Here is a 26,115-nt window from a genome sequence, read left to right on the forward strand (position 1 = left end):
AGAGAGTCCTTGCAGTGGATTGTAAGGCTGCAGTGCCATGCTATCCCCATGGATAGCATCTAAGTGTGAGCTGATGCAGGCCTCTCTCACCTGCCCTTATCACATGATGTCATCTGCCCCCTTTACTCAGAATAACAATTTTACATCCAGAGCAACATTGAGTTCTGTGGGCCAGACTGCTGTTAATCACTGAGCTGGTCCAGCTTTCTTAAACAACACAATCACTAGATCTAATTAGATGAGAGGATAATGCATGGTGGTACAAAGGACTTTGAAAGAGAAAACATGATAACCTCTCTGTTTCATCAGATATAAGCAGCCACTGCTGTTAGGGTCTCCCAGGCAATACAGCAAGAAACAATTATTGGCTGACTTAAATGTTATTATGAATGGGTAAGTTGTAAATTAGCTGTAAATGTTCTTGGACAGAGGTTTTTATATAAAAGAGACAGTTTTTACCTAAAGAGTATGTACTGATGCTTCCTGGCTTATGAATTTGAGTCTGAGCAAAGGTTCTTGAAAGGGGAGAAAAGGGAAGGATAGTTGAGGAGACAGTAGTAGGTCCATGCTGATGTTCAGAATCTTGAAAACATGGTTTGGGGGTTTTGGAATAGAATTGGCAATTGGCAATATCATTATTATGTTAACCTATTTTTCTGTACTATTGCGTAGCACTATTTTTTCAAAACTGCAGTTTCAGCCTTGTTCTTTCTCTCATGTTATCCTTCTCTGTCAACACCTTCCTTCTCTCTGTTTATATAGCTCATATAATATTTTTATTCCCTCAAGAGAGTTTCACATCTCATTATAAATCTATTAGCTAGTTTCATTTTTCTGGCTTGCTTCAACAAAGAGCAAAATTAGGCATTTGAACCCTCTCTTCTTTCCAATTAGCTATATAATCTTCTGTTACCAGGATTCCTTCTGTAGATTTTATAAGAATAAATTTAATCCACTGCTGTTGCCTTAAGACTATTGAAAAGTTGCTATGTATAAGTAAATTAATGAAGAGAGATTATTCCTTCATGTGCTGACATAAACACTGAGATTATTTAGAATGTACATATGCTAAACTATTACTGATTAAAATCTGTGGGGTTTTTTTTAATCATAGTTTAGGCAATGATGTTAAATTGAAAACTAATTGTTCATATATTATGAAGCACATGCAATGGGGCATAAATATATGTAAGGGTTGCAAAAATATTTTTCTAATTTTAATTTTTTTTTCAGAGTTTTCCTAAAAGCAGGAAATAAGCTTGGAAAAGAAATAGAAAAAGTATGTTGCAGCATACCTGATATATTTAAAAGATAGATAAAAGCATCCATGGTTTTCCCAAAGGCATTAATTGATCTCTAAAACCTTGCCTTATTTATAAACTTAAGCCACCCCATTTATAATAGCCTTTGGGTGATCATCTTGCAGCCACATCAAAGTGTGTCCTTGAGCTGTATTTTTAGATTTAATGGTCATATTCTGACTTAAAAAACATTTGTTTAAGTACTGACCTATTGGGCCAGAAATGTGGAGAAGTTGCTTTGCTGTATAAGTTTTTTGTTCTAAGTTAACAGAACTTATCCCTCCTAGTCATTGCATTTGGGTCTTTTTTAGTTCTCCAGAGAAGTGATCCATTAAACCTGTCCTTTAGTAAAACTACTGCTAATCCACATGTGATAAGTAACATTGTCAAAATGTTGCTCTTTAAGTCCTCAAACCCTCCTTTGACTCCTCATATTCTGTGTCCAAACCAGCAGCATATGCAATCACTTCAGGGAAACAAGCATCCACGGGTCAGTTTGCTTTCCCTGCTGAAGTGGTTTTCAGGTGCAGGAGCTTCTCTCTAAAGGACAGAATTGTAGCAGTTTCATGACTGGGACAGTAGAACTGTTGAAATATAGAAACCTGTTTGCTGGTTATGTTTCTAGTGGTGTAGAGGGGAACCCCGTACTCTGAACTTGAAATTCTACAAACAGTTGTGTCCATCGTCTTCAATTGATGTTATCTGAAGGCTATAATTTCACAAGTAGAAAGTTTCTTTCTTCCCCCACAGCTAAGGAGAAGGACTTCCTCTCCACCCTTGCAAAGGTACCAGCCATCAGCATCTGCTTCTGGTCCCACCAGATGAGCTGGGCTGCAGGCAAAACCCTTTAGCATTGGAGAAACTCACCTGAAGGCAATGGCAAGGGGCTACACATTCCAGTGGAAGACCCTTAGGACCCCCAAGCAGCCTGTCCTTTGTGATACTTGTCAAGCTGGTTTGCTCTTGTCAAGGTATAGCCTTGCTAGCTGAATAAGCTGTTTGAAGATATCCCAAGTATTTCTGGAGTTAGGAATTCTATTTTAAACTTTTCTGAGGCTGGAAACTCATGGATCTCAATTCAAGGGAAATTCACGATCTTTTTTCAGAACTTGAGAAATTCTGCTTCTTCATCTTGCTATTATTGTCCTATGAGTCTAAGCCAGTCTGCAGGCACCAATCAACAGCATTTCTGTTCATTTCTCTTTGTCTGTGGCTGCCCTTCTGTAGGATTCTGTTTTTGAGAATCTGAGAGGCCAAGCTATGGACACTATTTTTGACCCTAGGTTCTCTTTAGAATCTCTTTTAATAAAGCATGTTTCTGCTCCAGAATTCCTCTGAGAAACCAGGGCATGTTTAACTTGTCTGTCAGACTGTTGAGCTCTCCAGGGTGTGCAACAGTCCTTTAAATAAAAAAAGAGCTAGAATTTTCATGAAAAATTAAGTGGTAGCCATAAAATGTGTTGTTGTGGTAGTCCTGATTGCTCTGCAAGGAGGACCTCCCTGCAACTGGAAAAATATCTGCATTTTAATGGAATCACAGGTATCCGTTACCATCAGTTTACCTGGTTTTTCTCAACCTCTTTTGAAATGTGGGTGGGCAGTCAGATGGTCTTAACACACAATATTTGCTGTATGTGTTATTTTGGAGCAGCTATGATTAACATGTCTTTTTCCTCTTGTTGGAATTTCTACTAGAGCAGGAGAAATACATCTGTGAGTGGTCTTGGACACATACCAGTTTCAGATAAATGGATCAGTCAATTTAAATTCTGCATATATAGTTGCCAAACACTATGCATTTGATTTGAACATCAAAGTAAATGCCAGATTTGGATGGAGCTGCATCTTGGTATATGTGAATTACGATAATGAGTCAAACTACTGAATCTCACTGCTCAAAAAAGAACACTCATCATCTGGAACCAAATTCCTTTCTTCTAGAATCTAAAGTCACAAAAAGAGCTGAAGAAGTACATAGCCTTATGCTGCCAGTTGTGACCTGTCTCTGAACAAGCATTACCTGAGAGGTGGGTGGACAGGCTTAGGAGCATTCTAAAGTGTAGAATGGTGGGAGGTTGGACCCATTATTTAGACCCCTTGAAAACCCTATGTTTCAGGAGTCCATATTAGCTTTACTTGCAGATGAGTTTCTTGAATATTTCAAACAAGAACTCTGTGTCCCAGGATGAGTGGTGCCTGTATATATTTCAGGTGGAACAAGCTAAAATCAAGATGAAAGTGTTAAGGGTGTTAACATGATCTTCAGCCACGTTCTTGGGATAATTTTTAAGTCTGCAAGGAAGTGACAACATAACCTATCCCAAAGTTATTTTTTTCATTTATGGTAAAGATATGAAGTATTTTAGGGGAGGGTCTTCATTGTAACAGACATTATTCAGGCCATAGGGATTCATTTTGTACCTCTTCCATTGGAGTTGGTTTTTTTAGGAACTTAAATGTCAATTATCACTTTTTAACCATGCTTAACCTCTGCTACTCTTAAAAAGGTTTCTCTTTATTGTTACTTGAATTTGAAAAATGCATTGTGTAAAATATTGCAGCATAAATTAACAGAAGTTACCTACTTCCGACAACATTTGCATAGATTCAGTGGGAAGAGAGCAGGTAATAGATTATTGAACAATGTTATTAGACCAGGAAAATGCTTAATTCAGGAGTAAGCTATACAGACATTCTGTCTTGTGGATGCTCTTCAGGGTAACAACTTTTAGAATTGTGTTTCATGCAATGAAGCACAAAGAAAACCCCCGAATTTTTCTATTTTACAATCTTGTACATTTGATGATAATGTAATGATTTTGAGAGTTAGGTGGATGCAGAGAATTGGGTAACTTATATAATATGTAGAAATGTTTCAAATTATTTCTTTAATTAGATTAGAAAAATATTTTCAGTGCTACAGTTTTTTATTTTTATTATTAGTAAGATCTTCTGCAATAAATCCTTGTTCAGGATCACAAGGAAGAAAAATTATTCATCATGTAAATAAAATTCACAAAAGGAGATTTGAAATATAATCAATTGATCCTGAAAACTATTTGAGATGTAACTAATTTTGTCTATGCTAAGTTGCCCAAACCCTGTGACTAATTTAAATTGACATCGGAGCAAGTTGCAATGCTTACCTTTTCATAACATTTCCTAATATATATCTATACTGTGCAAAACAGAGTAAGAGGCATGCCTTGTCCTGAGAAACTTACTTTAAACAGAGATAAAGAAAATGAATAAAGAGAAGTAATTACCAGAGAGAGGTGAAATCTCATAACACTGATGATACACTTGTTCAGTGCCATTACAAATTGTAGCTAAGGTTTTTGCTCCATAATCTCATATATCAATTTTTAAAATAAATGCAGTGAATGGAAAAGAAAAATAGCAATGATGATCTGTGCTAAAGTTGGATATACAAGTCCCTTGATATGTTTTTTTTGGGAATTCTCTTATTCTCTTCCATGGTGGTTGGTTTTTTGGTTTTGTTTTTTTTGTTTTGTTTTGTTTTTTTGTTTTTGGTTTTTTTTTGGTTTGCTTTCAGTCTTAAATATCATGCAGAATTAAAGCAGTTCATGATCAGTTAAAATTTCAAATATTTAAGACAGCAGTTTTTAAGATTAACTGTTTTCCATTTACTGACTGTTACTTGGAACCAAAAGAATCTTGTATTTTTGTAAGCATAGTAAGCTGCACTGTTTTTCTTTAAACTTTAGGGTATGAATTATATTCCTATAATGACAGCTGCAGGGTGGAATGTTTTAACACACTGGAGTGAGATATATCTTGGACACATTCTTGGTACCTTAAGTTCAACATGCTCCATATGGTGCCACTGAGCCAGTGATTTTGAAGAAAACAGTTAAAGACTGCTGAAACAGCGTAAAATACAAATTAGTCTTTGCTATATAAGTAAAAAAATTCACTGTCAATCTTTTCAGCTTCCTGCATGAATACTTCCAGCAACTTTCAGTAGTAGTCCCCATGTTTTAAAACAACTGTTGAATTCTAGCAGAACAGAGTGAAAGCTTGTGGGCTAAGAATACATTAACTGAATTATGCCTAACTCTTATGCAGGGGAGCAAAGGGAAAGGAGATTGGGCTTCCCTGCATTTCCACATTAGTTTTTAATGTGACAGCAGGGTTTGTGTGATGCAAGATCTGTGAGAAATAGCTGGCTCTTTGGTAATTTGGTCCTCTGTCAGCACAAGAGCACCATGAAGGAAGGAGCTGTGTGTTGGGGAGGTGTCTCAGTCCTACTCTTGAGACTACTAATGATACAGTATCCTGTAGTAAAACTACAGAATAACTATTGTTGCTACTAAATATTTTAGTGTTTGGAGAAATAAATTAGCTGGGAATTACATTTTCAGAACACTGGACTTTTTTATGTTTTCATTCGTAGTATCAAGACCAGCAGGAGTTAATGTATGAGTAACTTGCTTGTCTTTTACCTTAGTTTAATTGATTTTTTTTCAATATCACTCCAACCCTGGGTTTTTGGAATTTCTATTCAAGCTGTGGATTGTAAAATTCTTACAGCAATACTTGAGTTCTTAATACTGAAGTTATCAGTTCATACCCTGATTTTTACTGATATTGACTTGATGTAAATTTTCACCCTGGATTATTATTATTCTTGTCCTTATTATTATTGTTAATTACTAATAGCGTTCTTGTTGTTATCATTGTCATCATTATCATCATCGCTTTTTAAAAGTATCATACATTAACTCCAAAGAAAAGACCAAGGATTACACAACAGTGCAAAAATTCTATTCTTCTCAAGTGGTACCAACCTTAAATTGTTGTGTATCAGTGTTGACTCATAAGAACAGATTTCCAAATGTAACAGAGCATGAGATAAACAGCCACAGTGCACCAGCCTGTTAACCTGTACTTGTGTACCTTCTGGATCAGCAAAACAGCACAATGAAGTGAGAGCACCACTGGTGAATGAAGCCTCTGAGGGGGTGATTTGCAGTTATATTAGTGTGAAGTTGCACATTGCAGCCTGAGTTGATCTAAGAATTTACTGCTGGAGGAATATGGAGATCTTGCTCCCTGTTGTCCCTTTCCAGACTTGTAGTTTCTGTCTCAGGTTCCCTCTGTACAGTGTAGCTAAGGCAGCAGAGACATGGGGGATATTTTAAAGAAAAGAGGATGTGGCTGCATGATTTTTTTTTTTATTAGGGATGTAGTTAATTAGAGACAGTCCATCTAAAAATAAGAAATCAAAAAACAGTCCTTGAGCTTCTTTCCCAAAGAAAAATTGTTACAGTCTATAAAATCGTGAGGCAAGGACTGATAAATACCATTTCAGCAATCCCATATCAGAGCTGCCTGCACTGTTTTAGTCCTTCTAGATATAATTAGGTAAAGTCATTGTGAATAGTTTGTGTACAAATTTCCATCTTTGAATATAGCCTGAATGTCAAATTTCAAATGATGATTACTTATGATATTTGGTAAACCCTTTGGGATACAGCCAGTGAGTATCTATGGTAAAGGACCTAGTTGTCAAAGGATTCATAAATAAAGTTCTTGTACACTCAGAAAATATATTGAAAGCAAGTAAGGTTATGATACAGTATATGTCACAGCAAACAGAGGTCAAATATCTGCTTTAAGTGAAAAACAGGACTTAATATTGGCATTAGAGAGATGACCAGAACATCAATGATGCATTAAAGTAGATGCTTTCTCATCATACATAAAATGAGCACCTTTTCTCTTTTTTTCTTGCAGCAGCAGGATTCTCTAGTTTAAGAGGGTGTCTGTTGATGTTTGTCCAGTCACTGGGCATTCGTTGGTAAATGTTCTGTAAAAGACACATTCAGCTGTACTTCCCTCATCACTGATAGCTGGCTGGGCCTTCCAGTCTCCATGGCCATCCTAATCCATTTGATATGATGATATAATGCAGCTGTCACAGAACACTGTTCTCTTTGTTTCTGAAGTGTAAGACTTCCAAGCCATACATGTAATGTAAGCCAAGGAGGTGATCCCAGGGGATCCACTTGACCTATCAGTGCCTGCCTTCATTCTGTGCCATGGGCAGACCAGCAGAGTTGCAGTCCTGCTCTAAATTGGAAGACAACTGTGCTTCCTTTCTCTGAGTATCAGTTCATTGTCACTATGTGTGAGAAGCTTGGGTTAAGCTCTGTGTTAAGCTTGTGCTTTGCTGTTCCAAAACAAGTTTGTGTATGAAAGACATAACAATGGTGTTATATTGCTCTGCTGGGACAAAAGGGGGACCAAACCCTTTTTCTGCACATTACTGCTGCTTGCTGAAGGAGGCACGGTCCAGCCTGTCTTTTACATTCCACATCTCAGCCATTAGTGTATAATTTGAGGAGAGGAGGAAATAAAGAATAAGGGAAAAACTTGAGAAGATCCAATGGAGCTCTCTGCCTGGAAATGACTCTGTATTTCCCAGTGATGGAGAAATTGCCTTAGCATTTTATACCCACAACAGCTCAGTCTTGCCTGAGTGCAAACCTGGAAGTAGTTTTCTTTATTCAGGCCAGAAGCCTGTTCATACTTTGCTACTTACAGGCCAATAAATTACTTCTTCAGAAAGTTCCTATTTTGATAAATTGATGTGCTTGTGTGTTTGCACTATATTATGTACGAGGAGCCTTGTCATCTTATTGAAATTATAGGACATTGAGAGATACCAAGTATTTATGGCTAGATTTAACGATTTTAAAGGAAGGAAATTATTGCAGCCCCAGGGCAACAGTAACTTATATAGTGACAACTTATACATGTTTTATGTACCTACTTACTTCAGTGTTTACTACAAAAGTATAGTTACCATAGCAATGACCATGTCACCAGACTTCTTTGCTAGTTCTGAAATGCAAAATACCCAAATGCCACCTGAACTGTGAATATTCTCTGCACAAGTATTGAAAGTAGAAGTTGAGAGTGTCACACACTTTTCTAAACAAACAGGAACACACAGATTTACAGAACGTTTTATGTTGCAAATGGATGTTGGGTTGTTGGCATCCCTAGTACTGTAAATTCTTTGCCACTAAGCTGCAAGAAAAGCTTCACTGGCTCCTATCAGAAGAGACTCCACTAGTATATACTTAACCTGTAGTCTTCTGTGGAATATTGGTACTTACCTGCAGTGCTTCAAGAAAATAATGTGTGCTATTCAGGAAGACACTTTATCTGATTATAAGTGTTAACTAAATAAAACTATCCTTTGGATATTTACAGGTTGTTAGTATTATATAAAATAGCATCACAGAAAGTGGTGTGATTTTTACCTGCTGCTTCTTTTATTTTAGAAATGGCAAATTTATGAAGAATTTAGGTGGCAACTTCTAAACCTTGGCATGCAGCTCACTACCCAATAGAATTGAGAAGCCAGGTACTAGATTTCCCAAGTCAGCATTAACCACTGGGCAGTAAAGCATTACCTCAGTATGACTTGTGGGCAAGTAAAAGGTGAAAACTCTTACCATACTTGCAGACCACTGCTTTTCATAGCTAGATTTTTCCATGCGTAGGGAGTGTGAGTTAAGTATGGATACTTGAAGAAAAGCAGTTTGCAGGACTGCAGACTTAATCCACCATATCAGTCATTCTCCTTTAATAAAGACTGGTTACAAGGAAACATTAATCTGAACTGAAAGAGCGCATAATTTTAAGCACAACAGCTTTAACTCAGATTTGTGTTGTGTCCACTTGTGGACAAGCTTATGCTGGAACAGAGGTGGGGTTTTTTTCTTGTTTAACTGAGGAGAAGCATGGCCCATGAATTACTGAGCAAACATGTCAACACTTGGAGCCCACCTTTAGCAATTCCATGTGAAAATGTGAAAGTAAAATTGATCTACATTCATGTAATGGTTGATCTTTTCTTCCTTGCATTGTGTCGTGTCAGAATTCTCACAAAGAAAGAATCTCACTTTGCTGGGTAGGGATGTGGACATGGTGCTGTTAGGTATTATTTGTCTGTAGGAGTTTTAGAGAAGAGTAAGGAAATCACTTTAGCTAGGAAGTTTGATCCAACCTCCCTAAGTCCTGGCAGTGAACATGTGGACCAGGTGGTTCAGATTCCAGCTTTATATAGCAGTGCTGTTGTTTAGACTCTTTAACCTGATCAAAGGACCCCAAAGGAAAATTAAGTCTTAAGTTAGAAAGAAGGAAGGAAGCTTTTTTACACAGCTTCAGTGTTGACTGAGAATTGTGTAAAAGTATCCAAAAAAGCCTCTTTCATGGTTTTGTAATTCTTAACCATTAAGAAGTAATTTCAGCTACTTCAGTTTTTGTTTGGATTCTTTCCGTTCTCCTATGTTTCTTTCTCAGAAAAAAAAACCCTCAGTGTTTTTATATTTATCTAGGCAGCAAGTGGAATTTACAACTAATCCTTGAAGTGCATAGGTGTACACTTCAACCAATGACACTTGAACTGACCCAGGACAGGCAACCTGCAAAACTAGATGATTCAATTTGCTGGTGCTTCAAAAGTACCTTCAGCTGTGTGACTGTGCATGAATTACCAGCTCAGCCTGGTAGCTCAGGCAGTTCTGAGACCTCTGTGATGCTCCACTGCCTGCTACAAACATGCCCAGAGACTCACATTGTGCCTGATCCTTGCAGAGCCATCCAGCCACTAATTTCCCAGCTAGCCTTTGGCAGTGACCTGTCCATGGGGAAGGTAAGATCTGGCAAATCACTGGACTGTGACCACCCAGCTTTACACTGATGGGCAGGTGTGGGAGGAACTCTGTCCAGAGAGCCCCTCATCCCTGCAGCTGATGGGCTGTGTGATGGATTAGGTCACTCTGTCTATGTCACCTCTTTTACCACATACTGCTTTCATAGTCAGAGGTGTGTTTGTTCCAGCTGTGATGTTAAAAAGTGTAACTCTATTTACATCTACCGGGAGGGTCTGGCCAGAGCATTATTTATCATTACTGCCAAATACACTCAGTATAGACTGAAGCACATGCATCTTGTGTATGGTTGAAAGTGTAGCATACACTCATTGTTGTTGACACTGCAACAGGCTTAGGAATGAATCTGCTTTTTTTTCTGGGTGAAGGCTGTCTTTCTCCTGCTAAAATCTGACATCCAGTTCTTGTTCTGCAGCTAGTCAAGTATTGTATTTCTTCTCTGTTCTCTTGCTGGTGCAGCCACCTGGTGTGGGGTGGATTCCATGTGTGTGATGCTCACACACATGCTGCTCTGCTGCCAGGAGCAGAGGACCTAATCTTTTGTGACATGAAAAGAAACTTGCTGGTACAGTACATTACTAAATGCTACAGCCTGACTTCATGAAATGGGAACACCGCAGGGGAATCTGGCAAGGAAGATGTGTTTATGTAACTGAATTGAGTGTTGCAACTGCCATCACTTAGTTCCCTTGGCTGCAGTGAGCGAGTTGTAAGAGAAAAACAATCCAAACAGAGATCTTCAGATGCTAAGGGCAGCTCTAATTACATACAAATAATTAATAAAAATGAAGTGCAATATTGTCAGAAAATACAAATAGCATTAATTTTCTTCCATGATCGTGTGTACCAAGATCATTGGTAGGGATGGAAACACTCAAGCTTTTGCACTTTTATTTGAAGTATATATTGTTTGAGTGTCTTCAGCACATTCTGATATCCCAGAGAGATTCATGACACAAGAGTAATTGCATATAACATAAACAAGATCTGCATTAGTTGGCTCTTTTACTCAGAATCCTTTTCCAAGTCCAGATGTGTGATGTGTAAATGTTAGGAGAACAGAGTCCTTATGAAGTAGCTTTATCAAATGCAGCTAGTCTTCCAGCAAAATGGAGAAAATATAAATTAGCACTCAAGACCTTGGTCAAATCTGGTGCATAAAATTTTACGGTTATATTTACGTTCCATATGTGCTTTGGACAAGTGCCATGTTTGTAAAGAACTGCTTCAATATTATTTTTTTAAAGTGACACTTTTAGCACAGTATCCTCTGCAAACTGTTCACTGCTTGCCATGTAAGCCATCCAGGCTCCAAATAAACTGTTCATTTTCATGGTCTAAACCTGAGATCAAAATGCCTTTTTAGAGCATGGTGATTTTCAAAACATGGCATGGTAGATATCATATGTGGCTTCTTTAAGCACTGTTCAGAAGAGCTGATTAATGTGACTGAAAGAGGAGAATGCATGATATAAAAATCTGACAAGAGGCAAGGAATCAGGAAGTTGTAGTGTACATGTTTGCTAGTGCTGAATATCTGTTCTGACTTGTTTATAACATAATTAGATTTTAGTACATTATGTGAGCACTACATTCCTTGTAGCTCTTTAGAAAAGAAAATAAACCTCAAACCAAGGAGATTCTACAAATTTGTGCCACTTTTCAGAGGCCTCAGCCTATTTTTTCTTCATTTCCCTAAATCCATAAATAACTGTCTTTAAAAGAAAAAAAAAAAACTCCAATGCAGCATCTGGTGTGCTGTTATTGCCACTACTTCTGTTCTGAGAGTATAGCACTACTGCTTTAGAATGTTCTCATTCACTTGTTATCTGGTATTTGGCCAAAAAATTTATTACCAATGTAAGAGAAAGAAGTAAATTTCTAGAGCCCAAATCAGAATGCAGTCTGAGCAAAAGAACAGCACTGAGCTGACCCTACAGCTCTTTTCAAATTTTGCATAAAATGGAAGAGACACAGCATCTTGGAAAAAAATCACAGGAATCCTTTGTGTTGGAAAGTGTGAGTCAAACTAAATAGCTTGAAATAACTTCTGTTATATTTAAACACAAATGTAATGCTAGAGGCAGAGGAAAAAATAGATTATTTATACTTTGAAACACTCAGAGGTGTAAGAAATCTGCAGTGAAGGGCTTGAGCAAGTACATAGCTAAAAATAACCTGTCCAAAACTGAATTACTACTACTATTACTATGACTACTAATTTCAGCTTCAGAATAATTTGTAGTCTTCCGCTTGTCATGTGTAAAATAAGAAAGGTATCAGGTGCAATTGCAGGTTCATTTGCTTACATCTACTAAGCATATAGAACTGGTTAACAAATATATAAATGTATACTCAAATTTAATGTCAATCTGTTATCTCAGTAATTAAAGAATAGTTGGGAGACAAATCCTAAAATAAATGTAGCGTTTTGAAGTAATAGAATTAGAGGTGAAATGGTAGCTGTTCTGAAATGTAGCTGAGGCATAAAAAAAAATTTCCTTGAGTCTGGAAGTATGTGGAGAATGCACATATGGTAGAATCAGAAATGGTAATTTTTTTGTATCATTCTGTACCAAGTTTATAAAACTTTATTGTTTGAAAACTATTATAGATTTTTGTGATCCTTTAGAATATACAGTTGGTGGCACTAGGATGGTGTCCTTGCTTAACAGAGATTTAGAGAAGTGTTCTTGTAAAAATAGCACAGTTGAAACTCAGAATTTTCTTTTATTCAGATGTTGACCAAATCTTTCATTTCTCTGTGTGGACTGAGTCCAAATTTTATTTTTCAGCTTGGCTTTAAAAGTTATTTATGTGAGTTTATGAACATAGCAAATTGTACAACTTCAGTCAGTATGCTGAAAGAAAAATGTATTTATAATTTAATGTTTTATAACTAGTGAATATATCAAATGATACCTTGAAGGGGAAATGGATAATAAGTCATTGCAACTATATTAACAAGGTAAAATAACTTCATAGTAACAAAAATATCTGTCAGTACTATTTAATATGAATGATGCTATAACCAGTGTATCTCAAATCATAGCTGTAGGTCTTCATAACCTTCCAGTGCTCAGAAAAGGTGAGGGTGCCAATAAATTGTTATATTTTACTGAATGGGATTCCATTGCAGACATCTTGTTTTTCCCTAGCTGGAGGTCTAGTGAATATAATTGCTTATGAAAACCACTAATTTAACAAGGAAGGGCTTGGAAAATGAGTGCATATGGAAAACTGAAACAGGAAGTTTTAGACAGGGAGATCACATTTGTTTTATCATGATCTAGATATGCATTTGTAAAAGTCATGTATGTGTATGTATATGTATGTGTGTACATAAGGTTGGTTTAACAGGGAAGCAAATACCCTGCAGGCAAAACCTGTGAATTCAGCATATCAATATTACTGCTGCATACCCAGTGCATCTTGGGGCAAATGGTCACACTGAAAGAAAGGGATCTGCATACAGTTATCCATGGAGTAATGCATTGCTAAACTATGCACTTTTGACAAGTAAGTTGTTTTCATAATTATGTTGTTATGTATTAGGTGAAAGATTACTGATCTTCAATGCAGGAATGTAATTTTCCATAATTACAATATCTGTTTTTTTCTATAGGAATTAATGCATCCTTATACACTATTTTATTATTTTATTATTTTTACCTCTTAGTTTTTGTAATTTTCTTTTTTTTTTCCTTTTTTCTTAAGTGTGGTGTCTTAAAAGTAGAATGGAATCCTCAGTATGCTTGTAGTTTCATTTGTCATAGGAATTCTGAACCCCGCTTCCTCAAGAAAAATCACAGTATAATATCAAGTTTCAAAGACCTTGACAGAGGGAAGAAATGGCCTGATGGGAATCTCATGAAGTTCAGCAAATGGAAATGGAAGGTCATCTTACCTAGGGAGGAACGTTAGTCCCAGGACAGGCTGGAAACCACTTGGGTAGAAAGCAGCTTTGCAAAAGAGGACGTCAGAATTTCAGTGGAAAAAAAGGATATGAGGCAGGGATGTGACTGCACAACAAGGAAGGGAGCTCAGCACCACAGGCTGCCTTAGGAAGGGCACTGCCAGCAGGTGGAGGGGCAGAGATTGTGCCTCCCCTCTGCTCAGCCCTGATGAGATGTGTCTGCAGTGCTGGGTCCAGTTCTGGGCTCCTGGCGTGAGAAGGACAGGGATTTACTGGAGTGGTGCCACCAAAGGGCCACAAAGATGAGTGAGGGCTGGAGCATCTGTTGTATGAGGAGGGGAGAGTGAGGGTCTGAGGAAGAGGAGGTCAGGGAGGTGTTATCAAGGCACACTAACAAGAGGTAGTAAATAAAATGGAGGCAGGCTCTTTGCAGCGGTGGGAGGTGACACAAAGAGGGACAACAGACACACATTCAGCTACTGGAGATTTCATTTAAGCATAAGAAAAAATCTCTACTGTGATGGTGGTCAAGTGTTGAAACAGATTTTCCAGAAAGGCTGTGGAGACTCCATCCTTGGAAATATTCAAAACTTGGGGGTCCTGGGCAGCCTGCTTTAGCTGACCCTGCTTGAGGAATGGGGTTGGACTCTGGAGATAATGTGCAGAGGTCCCTCCTAAACTCAACCACTGCGTGTCTTTTTAATACCATTTTAAAATATTTTGGAATCATATCCCTTTAATTTCATTATTTGACTATTCTTTTGATCTCTGATCTGTTTGAGCCTGTCTCAAGTTCAGAATGGCTTCTAATAGAAAAATAAACTTTACCAAACTCCCTCATCCATAAATACTTAATGGTCAAAAGCAGTTAAATTCTAACTTCTATGGATTTTTTAAAAATTGATCCAAGAAATTAGCAACTTGTCCAAAATGATAAATAGTGCCCTAGTCACATCTGGAATTAGAACTTGTGTTCTTCACTCAGGACCACAGTGATCTAACTGTGGTCAGATATAAATGTTGTTTTTCTGTGCAATGACCATGTTGTGAGAGAGCGCTGCTGGTACAGACTGAGAACTAGGTTTTTCCTTCCATAAAGTAGCTACAGTTAGCTAAAATTGAAAATTTCAGAAAACAAAATTCATCTTGAGTATTTGTATCTTGAATACAGATAAATGCATCACTGAATTTGCATTAAACAGCACAAGAAACTCCAGTAAGAATCCTAAAGTCAAGTGGGTTTGAAATTCATTGAAAGGGTAAAATATGTCATTTGAAGATCAATTTAAAAGATATTGTTATTGCTGAAGATTGCAGTGAGCAACTTTATTTTTTTGCCAGAGTTAGCCAGCAAAGCAAGCCCAGCACATGAAGAGTGTGACACAATGATTGCTTTTTACAGAGTTCCCAATGCCACAGCCTCAGTTATAATTCTAAATGGTTGTGCATGACATCACACTAAACAAAGTATATAAAACAACTCAATTTCACTGCTAAAAATACATTAACCTTTTAGCAGGACTAGAGAGAATCCTGCTAGATCCTAGCACTTTTAGCAGAGTGTCTGATTATTCTCTTCATCTGAAATTGCTAGATGAGAATATCTAGTCTGATTTCAGGCTAGTTTAAGTGGTTACAATCACAGAAGGCCTCATTGAAAATGATGCAAGCTTTTATTTCTGTTTGTCACCCTCCAGCCAGAAAGGTAGCACTGGGAGCGTTCAGTGAGCAGTATTAAAGACTTCAAAAGACCCCACACATCTTCTATTTTTATATACAAATAGAACTATTCTAGCTATTAATATTTTTGTTTTCATTTTTATTATGTTCTCCTGATTTAATGATATTTAAGGAAGGGGTGTCTTTTTTCTTTCTTTCTCACTTCTGATGATGATGCATTTATTTTTAAGGTAGAAACAGACATATTTGTATAGAGAAATGATGTAAACAAGTATTGCTCACTAATTTGATGCTTGTAATGTGCGAGGAGAGAGCCACATACAGAGTCATAAGAAGTTCAGTTCTTTAGGTAAGGATGTAAGATAGAGATGTAAGTAATAGCACTTTATCCATCATAAAATTTCAAAATGGCTCAGAGGCACATCCCTGCTGCAGCCGTTGCAGACCCTGTAATGGCATTAAGCTCTGACTCAGGGTGATTCTTTCCACAGAAGATTCTGGCAGGAACTGTAGTTCTGGTAGTAACCTGAATAGGAGGATAAATAGCTTGAATATTAATGAATTGTACGTGATGCAAACACTCCAGGGTGAACCCAAGCAGGACAGGAAATATGTTTCTTTCTCAATTCTTTTCACACTAGGCTTTTTCAGACAAAAACCTCTGGTACTCTGCCAGAACCCCCTCTGAACACTACAACTTTAACCCCATATGGTATTTATACTTATTCTGATTATTCACTTGAACTGATTCTTATTATTTTATATTTTCAGCTGCTGGGTGAAGACAGTGTACATATATTTGCCAGTGTCTTTAGTATTTCTGGAGCAAGCTGAAATGTTTTTTAGGATATGATATGAATTCTCACTATCTATCCTTCATGGAAAAAAATAAAATTGAGGTCTAGTACTGCTCATAAGAAAAAGAAAGTGGGGTAAAAAAACCCTCAGTGTTCCTTTATGATAATCTGCCCATCCAATTGATGCCAGCTGCGTTTTTTCCAGTAATATCCAGGAGGGGTGGATACTTGCTGGTTCTCAGTGTTGATTCTCAAGCTGTGTGTGGGGTCTGTCCATTCTCTGATCACTTTCACTGACCTTCTCTGAAACATGAACAGATTTACACTACTGACTGAATCAAGGATTAGGCCTCTGTGTTGTCAAACAAAAATAATACTGAAACATTACATCCGTGTAGCACATCCCCACGTGTATCGCAAACTTTCCCAGCTGTAGCAGAATTTCACCATGTGTTTCAGAAAATATCCTGTGTGGTTCTTTTGTCTCTCTGTGTGTATGTATATGAATCTATTACTTTCCTAGAATTGGGACAGGGAATAAAATCAGATTTACCTTAGTCTGGCTTTGTGAACCATATACAGGAAAAAGTGGTATAAAGACAGGTCATAGTGCTGCATGTTCATGGGCTGCATTAAATACCTGATGATTTTATAGAACACCCCACCAACACTGCTTTGAAGTTTGTGAATGTATTTATGACATCTTTGTTATAATTCAAAGGCAGCAATTGAAAATCCATTGTCTTCTCTGTGCCTTAAGTCCCATTTCCAGGGTCATATTTAGTATAAACTGGCCTGGAGCTGGAAGAGTAGAAAACATGGCATGGCACAGCTCACAAGGTCTCTTTCTTAAAAACTAGTTCATCTCCTGCACTGTGACAAGTTTTTTGGAAGGAAATACCAAAAGGAGGGCACATGTTAATTCATTCTTCTTTACTTATCTTCCAAGAAAATAAGAAGGGAGATTTTAACAAAAGAGAGTATCATTTTTTGGCTTATACTCAGATTTACAGGGCACAACAGATGCCACTGAAAACAGAGGTTCTCAGTACCTATGATGTATATTAAAAAAGGGTATAGCTCTAAAAACACAGAATTGTATAAGAAACCTCTTTGTTAGGGAATGGGGAAGATGGTAGAAGGGACAGATAGATAGAAGGACAAATGTGCCTACTTAAGGGACAGTAAACTACAAGTCTTAGTAATTACATTACAATAAACACTCATGTCTGTAGTGCAGAGAGACAAATGGTACTTTTTTTTGGTTTTTTGTTTTGTTTGGTTTTGGTTTTTTGTTTTACAAGTCTGCTGTCCTTTAGGAAATCTTGTATAAAAATGTCTGTTTCAGAAATATGAAACTTCAGCATCTATCTCTAAGAAAGATTATCAGTCTAAGCCAACCTTGATCATTTGAGTCTGTCTTCTACAGAATGAAGTTGTGGATATCAGTGGGCATCACTTCTACAAAAATCTTCCCTATATCTTAATTTATTTATTTCAGTTGTCACCCATCCTTTTAGAAAACAGGGTTTTAATGTTGGAGTTGTGAAAGTAACTTTGTTGCCACAAACAGTAGAATCTGTAGAAAAGCAGGGGAGGATACAAAGAACACGACTGTACACCCGCATTGGAGGTGAACTCAGGAGTGGGATAAATGGTAGTAAATGATTATACTGAAAAAAAAGGGAATTACCTGAGCGAGAAAATCATAGCATTCAGTGTCTTCAAGGAAACAATGTAAATAGAAAAAAACTAACAATCCGTACTTCTGAAATGTAAAAAAGGAAGAAAATGTTTAAGAGTAATTTTTAGAAGATTTTAGCAGTCTAGAAAGGCTTATAAGGTACAGTGTTGGAAGTACTATTCAAATGACAATCAAACATGGTTGTTACCAGTAGGAATTGTCCCATCAAACAGACACAAAGTATATGGTCCTCATGGTCATTTATTATTTCTCCTTGAGTGAGTTACTTTTTTATTTCTTTTTGTTGTCATGCACTCAGCTCTGCTCTGGGCTGCAAGGAGCTTCCTCTGCAGTTCCACATGGTCTGTGTGAGTGCAGGCTTGAGGCTGCGCTGATTCACGGGCTGGGCTGAGCCCTCTGCGTCACCGACTGGCTGTGCAGAGAAAAGAGGATGGTATTCCTGGAAATGTGAATAGGGTATATTTTGGGCAAGTCGGGAAGTTCACAGTTAATGAAGTAGGAACTCCCTCAAAACCTGTCAGTAATCTCCCAGTTAAAAACAGCAAATCCAGGGGGTAGTACTGTAATATGTGAGTTGAGGTTATTCTGTGAGATGTTTTCCCTACCAAGAAGGATGGCAGGGGAGGGATTATCTTCAGCGTCCCCTGCATTTGCTTTTTTGTGCAATTATGGGAAATGCATTCAGTGTGCAAGGGTATCATTGCTGTCCTGCTGTTTTATCATTTCTTTATGAGATAATGTTGATTTCGGCAATGAAATGCAAATTTAGTTTTCAGTGCTCCTTCTTTTTTCCATACAAAGGTTAAAATGCATATTGTACATAATAATGTTGCTGGTGTTTTTGAAACAGCCTTTGTCAGCTAATTTTGGCAATACGTGGTTTCAAATGCTGTTCAGTACAATTGTGTGAGTTTTATGTTGGCCTACATAAATTAATTTTAACCCACTATGCATATTGTTACCATTTTGGCTGTAATTTGATCAAGTAATCATAAAACCTTGGTACCAACAAAAAAAATTTTGGATGTGCCAAGAATATTCAATATATGATGGGCCTTCTGTGTCTCACGGCAAACTGAACATGCAATTATCAAAGTTGAGCCATTTTAACTCTATAATCATAAAAGTATTCTAACACAGGGGGCTAGCATAGGATTATACATTACTCCTAGGATTGCAGAGGCTGATGGATTCTGTGTTTGGAGGGTACGTTTCTGCTTACTTATAAACAAATAGTTTGTACTGGCTGTGATAAAAGGGCTCAGGATTTTAACAAGTCCTGTTAAAATTAGCCTGTGTGTAGATTGTAAACAGTTCCTTTTACTGAGTGCTGGGGCTCAGACAGCAATAAAATACGTGCAAGAATGGAAAAAGTTTTCAGCTGGGGCTCCAACAGCAGTAGAATACATGCAAGAATGGAAATAGTTTTCAGCTAGCAAACAAATTCTAACATAACAGCAAGGCCAGCACTAACGGAAGTTGTCTTTTTTATTGTTATCTCCTTAATTAATCTCGCTTTCCTGTGTAAACTGCTCACTATTGTGTAAAGAGAAGGGTGTGTGTTAACTTTGGTGACATTGTGTTACTCCCATTAACTGGCATTGCACACAGGTTTCGTCAGCTTGAGTGTACTTAGGATTTTTTTCCCCCAAACAGCATGAGCCAAATGACATTTCACAACTAAAAACAAATCTCATTTCTACTTTAGATGGTGCAACAATAAATTTGTTGTCACAGTTAGTAAAAAGGCTATATTGAAAAAGGAGTGTGAATTTTTAATATTTTTAGTATGAAACAGTGATAAGGTGGGGAGAGGGTTTATGAAATGTTCTGTAGGCAGTAACAGAAACAGCTCTGAAAATGCTGAGTTGGAATAATGAATGAATAATGTGTAAAGTTTATCAAAACTGAAAGAAGTCCTGATGTGAAATGAAGCCTCCTAAGAAAATTCTGTTCTGTCGCTGTTTTGCTCTGCTGTTGTCGCATGTCACGCATGAATGAAAATGCTGCATTCTCTGGGGAGCGGTAAAGCTTCTGTGTGGGTTGTTTATTTCCTTAATCCCTCCTTCTTCGTGATTTTCAGTGTCAGATATAAAATGGAAAGCCTGTAAATATAGTGATTATCATACTGATTATCACCTGCACCAGGGAACGCCCCGGCTGGCCGCTGTAACCCAAGCAGTCTCCACATGTTACATCCACTTAGACTTTAACCTGACTACTTTATTAGAGACGTGAAGCTCAGTATGAGGTGCCCTAGGGCTGCACAGATGGGTTCTGCTTGTTTCCTGTTCTCACTGTTATTGTGAATAGATACTAAAAGGTTCTCGTCGCTTTTATCTGGTTAATTTACTTTGAACTGTCCCTGGCAATCAGAGCCTGCCTCACATTTCTCAGTGTTTCACAAGCACTAAACTCTACAGTCCAAATGTGTGTTTTGAGCTTTATTTTTTTTTTTTTTTACTGGAAAGGCCTTAATTCTTAAAGGGATCTTGTTCTGAGAGAGGCTGGTTTGTAGGGGACTGTAAGCACAATCCTTACTGAAATAAGCTGCTCAGGAGTCATTCTGAGGTTCAGTTGAGAGGAGAGAAGAAAATTAAGATTGCTGTTGTTCTTTGGCATGCTCAGGCACCCTTAGATTAGAGGTCAACTGCAGGAAAATCTATGATTTTATGCTGGCTGCCATTATTCATGTAGCTGGGCAGCAGACCAGGCTAAAAGATGACGCTCTTACAGGAGAATCTGAAGATGAGATACTTTTTAACAAATGTGCAATCATTTATCCTTTCTTGTGGAAGGGCCAGGTCTTCCAAAACACATGTGCTATGCATGGGTGCCCTAGTACAGAAAATTAAGATGAATTCTCTGAAAGTCTCCCACACAAGAAAGCACCACTTCACTGGAACAGTTTTTATTTCATGTACCGGTGTCCAATTTCCTGGCCAGACAATAGTTTAACACAGATGTTAATGTCCTGCTGTATTGGGATTTTAAAGAAATCCCTTAGGACAGATCAGTGTAACTTCCGATTTCAATTGCATGACCAAAAACCTGAGGTTAAAGAAATTATTTGGCTAGAAGACATAATTTTTAGTCAATTTTCTTATTCTCTTCCCCCTTATTGCTCCCTTATTTCTCCTATTTTATTTTTTCTTCTGTGTCACGGTCCCATTTGAGGCTTTCTTGATTGTGTTGCAGTTCATTGTAAGTGCATCACTACAGAGTGGAAGCTTGCAAGGCTCCTTTTTTCATATGAGCATAGGCTTTGTTAATCACATGCTGGTTTAGGAAAACACTGCATGATATCTTTGAACCCTACACTCCTTCTTGACAGCCAGGCTAGCAAATGTCATTGACTGTGTGATGTACAAGAAGGGATTCAATTGTAAGTAAATTGTCAAAGTGGCTAACCTTGCCCGCACCCAATTGTCAGGACCATGATTCAGTTTTTCTGTCAACATCAGCTAAGGGTAACCCGGTCAGCCTTATGTTTCTGCAGTGAAGCAGCCTGAGGAGTTGTGCTTTTCAGCTTATCACATTTTATTAACCTCAACTTACTGTTGTTATAATCAATTGTACCCACTTCAAATTCTTCTATTGCCCCCAAATTGACGGATCATGTAGGTCCACAACTGTGTGTTTTCTGAAGCACTGAAACCCCTTGTAGGCACACTGGATTGCTTTGGTACAGTATTCATTTCTGTTTACTTAGATCAACTCACCATTTTGGCTCTAGATTATCCCTCTATTAATATTACTTGGCAAAGATAATCTGGAAGAATGCAAGTTAAAACATAAAGACTTCAAGGGTTTTCTGCAGTATTTCCAATGTTAAGATAGAAAGTAAGTAAGGGAAAAACATTGCTATTGTCTTCCATTCCCTTGCTTTTATTTCAAAACAGATTTTTAGTTGCACCTATTAGTATAAATAAGACATGAGGACATACTGATACCATGATGTTTCCTCTGTTCTTTCAGGAAAAGAACATAGTTAAATTGCTTAAAGCAGTGATTAAGACATCAGAATATTTTTAAATGCTCATCTGATTCTACCACAAGGGTTTGAACACATTTAGTGATCCTGATTTTTTAATGCACAAATGATTTTTTTTAAATGGCTTGATAACATGTATCCCATGAAGTGTCATTCATAAATGGAGATAGTACAATTTCAATTAAAAATATGTCTGAGGGCTGTTTCCTAGTTCAAGTCCTATCTGCAGAAGTAACTTTCCTTACTTGGAAAAAAACATATTGTACCTTCTTTATTTGAACTTGAGAAATGTGTTGACATTGTACTGTTGTTGGGCTTGAGGGAAGAGGGAGAAGCTTTTGGTGCTTCTATCAGAATTGCACAACTGTATATGGCTATATTGAGATAATCGTGTAAAAGGAAAACTGGCTGAATGAGTTTCAAAATGTGTTATTTCTTCATTATCTAGCACTTTATAATTAACTGTTCTTTTTTTATTATTTCAGGAAGCTGCCACTTTTGCTAGAGAGCAAGGCTTTGAGGTGAGTTAACCCACAATTGCACACTAAACAGATCCTAAAGGTTTTTTTCTTGCTGATAATGAAGTTCTTTTGGACAATGATTGATGTGCTATTATACTCTCCAAGCCTCGCAGCGGTTGCCATGGAAACTTGGCAGTCGTCATGGTTTCTTTGTTCTGCCAGCTCAGTGTTATGACGCACTCTGCTAGGTCTGCACCCAACATCGCCTACAGATGTTATTTATTGAATTTTGAAAAGCCTCTTGGGAAGCCGAGAGGTTGGGCACGGTTTCAAGCTGCCTCTGCAGATATGGGACCTGTCAGTTTGTTCAGTTAAAAAGCTACCTCATTAGCTGCATTACACTCCAGAAGGATTCGCTGCTAAAGCAGTGGTGAAGCAACACTAAATAGTGAAATATAACACTGCTTAAATAACTTAAACCCTGCCATATGCGGATTATCATTATGCAAATGAATTTTAGAAAGGTTGTATATAAAATTGTTAGGTACTGATTAATGTAAACCATACTTCTACAAACAGCTGCTTTTTAGAAAAGGTAGTGTGGCAATTGTTTCAAAACATATTCGAGTCAGTGTTCTCCATCTGAGCTCTAAAAATGTCTGATCCTCTACTTTCTTGAAGTAAATACTGTTGATTTTACAGTGATTTTCAGAGCTTTTGATTTCATCTTCTCAAGGTATTTATTTGACTAGTACCTCCCATTGGCTACATTCAGATAGCTTAATCTGGAGAACCATCAGCTATTGGTCTCTAACCAATTCAAACAGGCAGTTTTTAAATACTGTAATTAATGTGACAAGGCTTGTGCTAATTTTGCAGATAGTAAGTGATCTTACTGAAATCTAAATTGCAGAACTGAACACACATAAATCCTTTTGCATGTTGCTTTTTCACTGGAATAAGACCCACCTTAATCGATTTGTTTGCAGTGCAAAAGAATAGAAAGGAGTTTGACTGCTCAACACCCATTTTGCATAAATAATAGAAGCCGCGCAATTCAAACCGCATTGCTTCCAGAGTGTGCCACTTCTGTGTGTGATTGGTTGCATAGAAAAAAAGAGGGAAAGACTGACAGCTTTTGTTCTACAATTTAGATTTCTTTAGAACCATACACCAGCAGGTACATCAATGCCATCACTGTTTTAGCTATTAAAACTGTGGGCTGTCCCATTTCATTTTATGTTTCCCAAATTCACGTGGCTGCTTTGTAGAAATCAAGACTTTTTATCACTGTCAGTTTTCATTTGTATAATCTGTATTGTTAGGCATAAAAATACACTTTGAGTTTATGCTAATGAATGAATTTCACAGATGCCTCCAAAATATGAAGCATAAGATATTATTGGTACCCTCTGGTAGCTAGACAATAAAAAGAAAGGAAGTAGTGTATTAAGTCTACCCATTCTATATTTTTATTGCCCCCTTGAGCTAAAGACTTTGAATGTGCCTGGTTTAAATTCAGCTCTAGTGACAAACTGCTTTTGCTGGTGTCTGCTAACTACCATCATATTAACCTTTCCATTAGTGCATGCTTAGAGATTTTAGCACAGTTCCTCCTGAACATCCTAAATCTGCCACATTTGATTACAGCATATCAGTAAAGTGCACAATGATTATGATCTTATCTCTTATTACTCCCTTGCTTGGCAACGATTCACATGTCAAGTTTGCTGACAGAGATGAGTAAAACTTGATAGTGTCCACAGTTTTGTTTTCCTTTTGTGCTGTAGAGACCAAAAAAAAATATTGCACTGATAATAAAGCATCTTATGAAAAACTTGGAGAGCTTCAATTAGCCTTTCAATTAAAACCAAGAAAAATTCCCAACAACTCTCAAAAGCTTGATTTTTATATTGAGAATAGAAAACTGGTAAAGCATGGCAAATTAAAAGAAAGGACTCGATTGACCAGGGCAAAAATCAAGAGTATGTTTTTCATAGAAGTGATTAAAAGTTGCTGGTGGCTGCATTTGAATTGCCACTGGGAAAGACTTTTATTTTTTAATCAGAAATCTTTTAGCATAGAAAATCAGTTGGTGACCAGCTTCTTTTGTTTAGTTGGTTGTTTGTTTATGGTTTTTTGTTCTACCTCACAGTAATTCAACAGTTTTGTATACTGAGTTCATCTTTTACACATGAAATGAGTTCAATGTATCTGAAACAGTTTTTGAAAAAAAAGAGAAGTTACAATTAAGAGAACTTCAGGAAAATAGACACCTTTTCTGAAGAAATGAAATCTTGTTATAGGTGAGAGAAAACACCTCCATGACACAACTCTGTTTATTTCTTTGTAAGGGAAATTCCAGTCAAAGGAATCTTAATCTTTATGCTGCACCATTCCCACCATTAGTTTTCCATTGTACTTTGCTGAAATACAAAGTATTTTTATAAAATCAGTCACAATATTTGATGACCATTATTTCCCTCATTTTATCCCCTAACCAAGACTTATTTGTAATAATCAAAAATAGAACATTACTTCTGATGTTGTCTCTTTCCAAGCATCACTGTGCGGTTGGGGGTTTTTTGGTGAATTTCATGTTCTATGTAATTTTTAAACTATATGGAGATATATATAGTGTATATCTATACATACTTTATATTTTGACGGCATTTCTATTAATTTTCAAATAACAAAGGCTTATGAGGTTTTGCTTTTACAAAAAAGTAACTTCCTGCTCCTTCTACATAGGAGTTAGGAAAACAAAATACTACTTTAAACATAAAATTCAGGGTTCAGTTCTGTCTGTCCACCCAAGAAGCAAACTGAATTGAATGGGACAGTAAATATCTAAGGGTTTAGTAGCAGCTGCCATGCAAAATAACTTTTCTTGTTAGAGGTCTCCTCTAAGTCCATATTCATTGGGGAACCGTATTAGAGGGAGTTTTGTTACCCTGGACCAGCTTTAGGTCTTTAAGTTAATGAGGTACACTGCACAAGTGCACTGTTTTGGAAGGATTTATGCCTGTTTAGGTCAGGCCTATGGCAGTCCCAGCTATTGGGGATCTGTTCAGAGGCAGGACTCAGAAGACAAGGTTTGGTAGTGGTTCTGGCTGGATGCAGTTTGGCACATGTCTGACCCTGGGACACCTGGCACGCTTCCTTCACGTGCCTCTGTCCCACTGGCCTGCTGCCATGAGTGCCACTGGGAGATTCTCCAGGTGCAGCATCAACAGGCACATCGTGCTTCAGTGAGATGTGTACGTCAGCTTTGTTAAATCAGGTTCAAGTATGTAAGTGGGTATGTGGGAGTATCCTGTGAATTTGAGGAGTGTGTAGAGGCTTTAAGCCACAAACCAATGCAGTTTTATCATTCTGCCATGTCCAGAGGCACAGGACGTATAAGAAAGACTCAGCAAATGGACAGGTAAAAATCACTGCAAAATAAATATTACACATTTTGGCTATTTATTCTGAACAGAAATCAGAGATGGCAGCATTTGATGATGTTTGCCTGACAACAAAATGAGAGGCATTAGTACCTCTGCAG

The 26,115-nt window shown here is 37.4% G+C and overlaps 1 protein-coding gene across 2 annotated transcripts in view; it reads left to right on the plus strand.

Annotated features, from left to right (window-relative positions):
• The window catches only part of ADK (adenosine kinase), a 268,379-nt gene that overhangs the window by 199,148 nt on the left and 43,116 nt on the right, over window positions 1-26,115 (plus strand). For both annotated transcript variants that reach the window (XM_054637303.2, XM_054637304.2), the window contains exon 8: window positions 22,590-22,625. In XM_054637303.2, the coding sequence (XP_054493278.1) occupies window positions 22,590-22,625 (36 nt within the window). The remainder of the gene's footprint in view (window positions 1-22,589; window positions 22,626-26,115) is intronic.

The sequence above is a fragment of the Agelaius phoeniceus genome, chromosome 9, assembly GCF_051311805.1.
Source record: "Agelaius phoeniceus isolate bAgePho1 chromosome 9, bAgePho1.hap1, whole genome shotgun sequence".
Taxonomy (NCBI): domain Eukaryota; kingdom Metazoa; phylum Chordata; class Aves; order Passeriformes; family Icteridae; genus Agelaius; species Agelaius phoeniceus.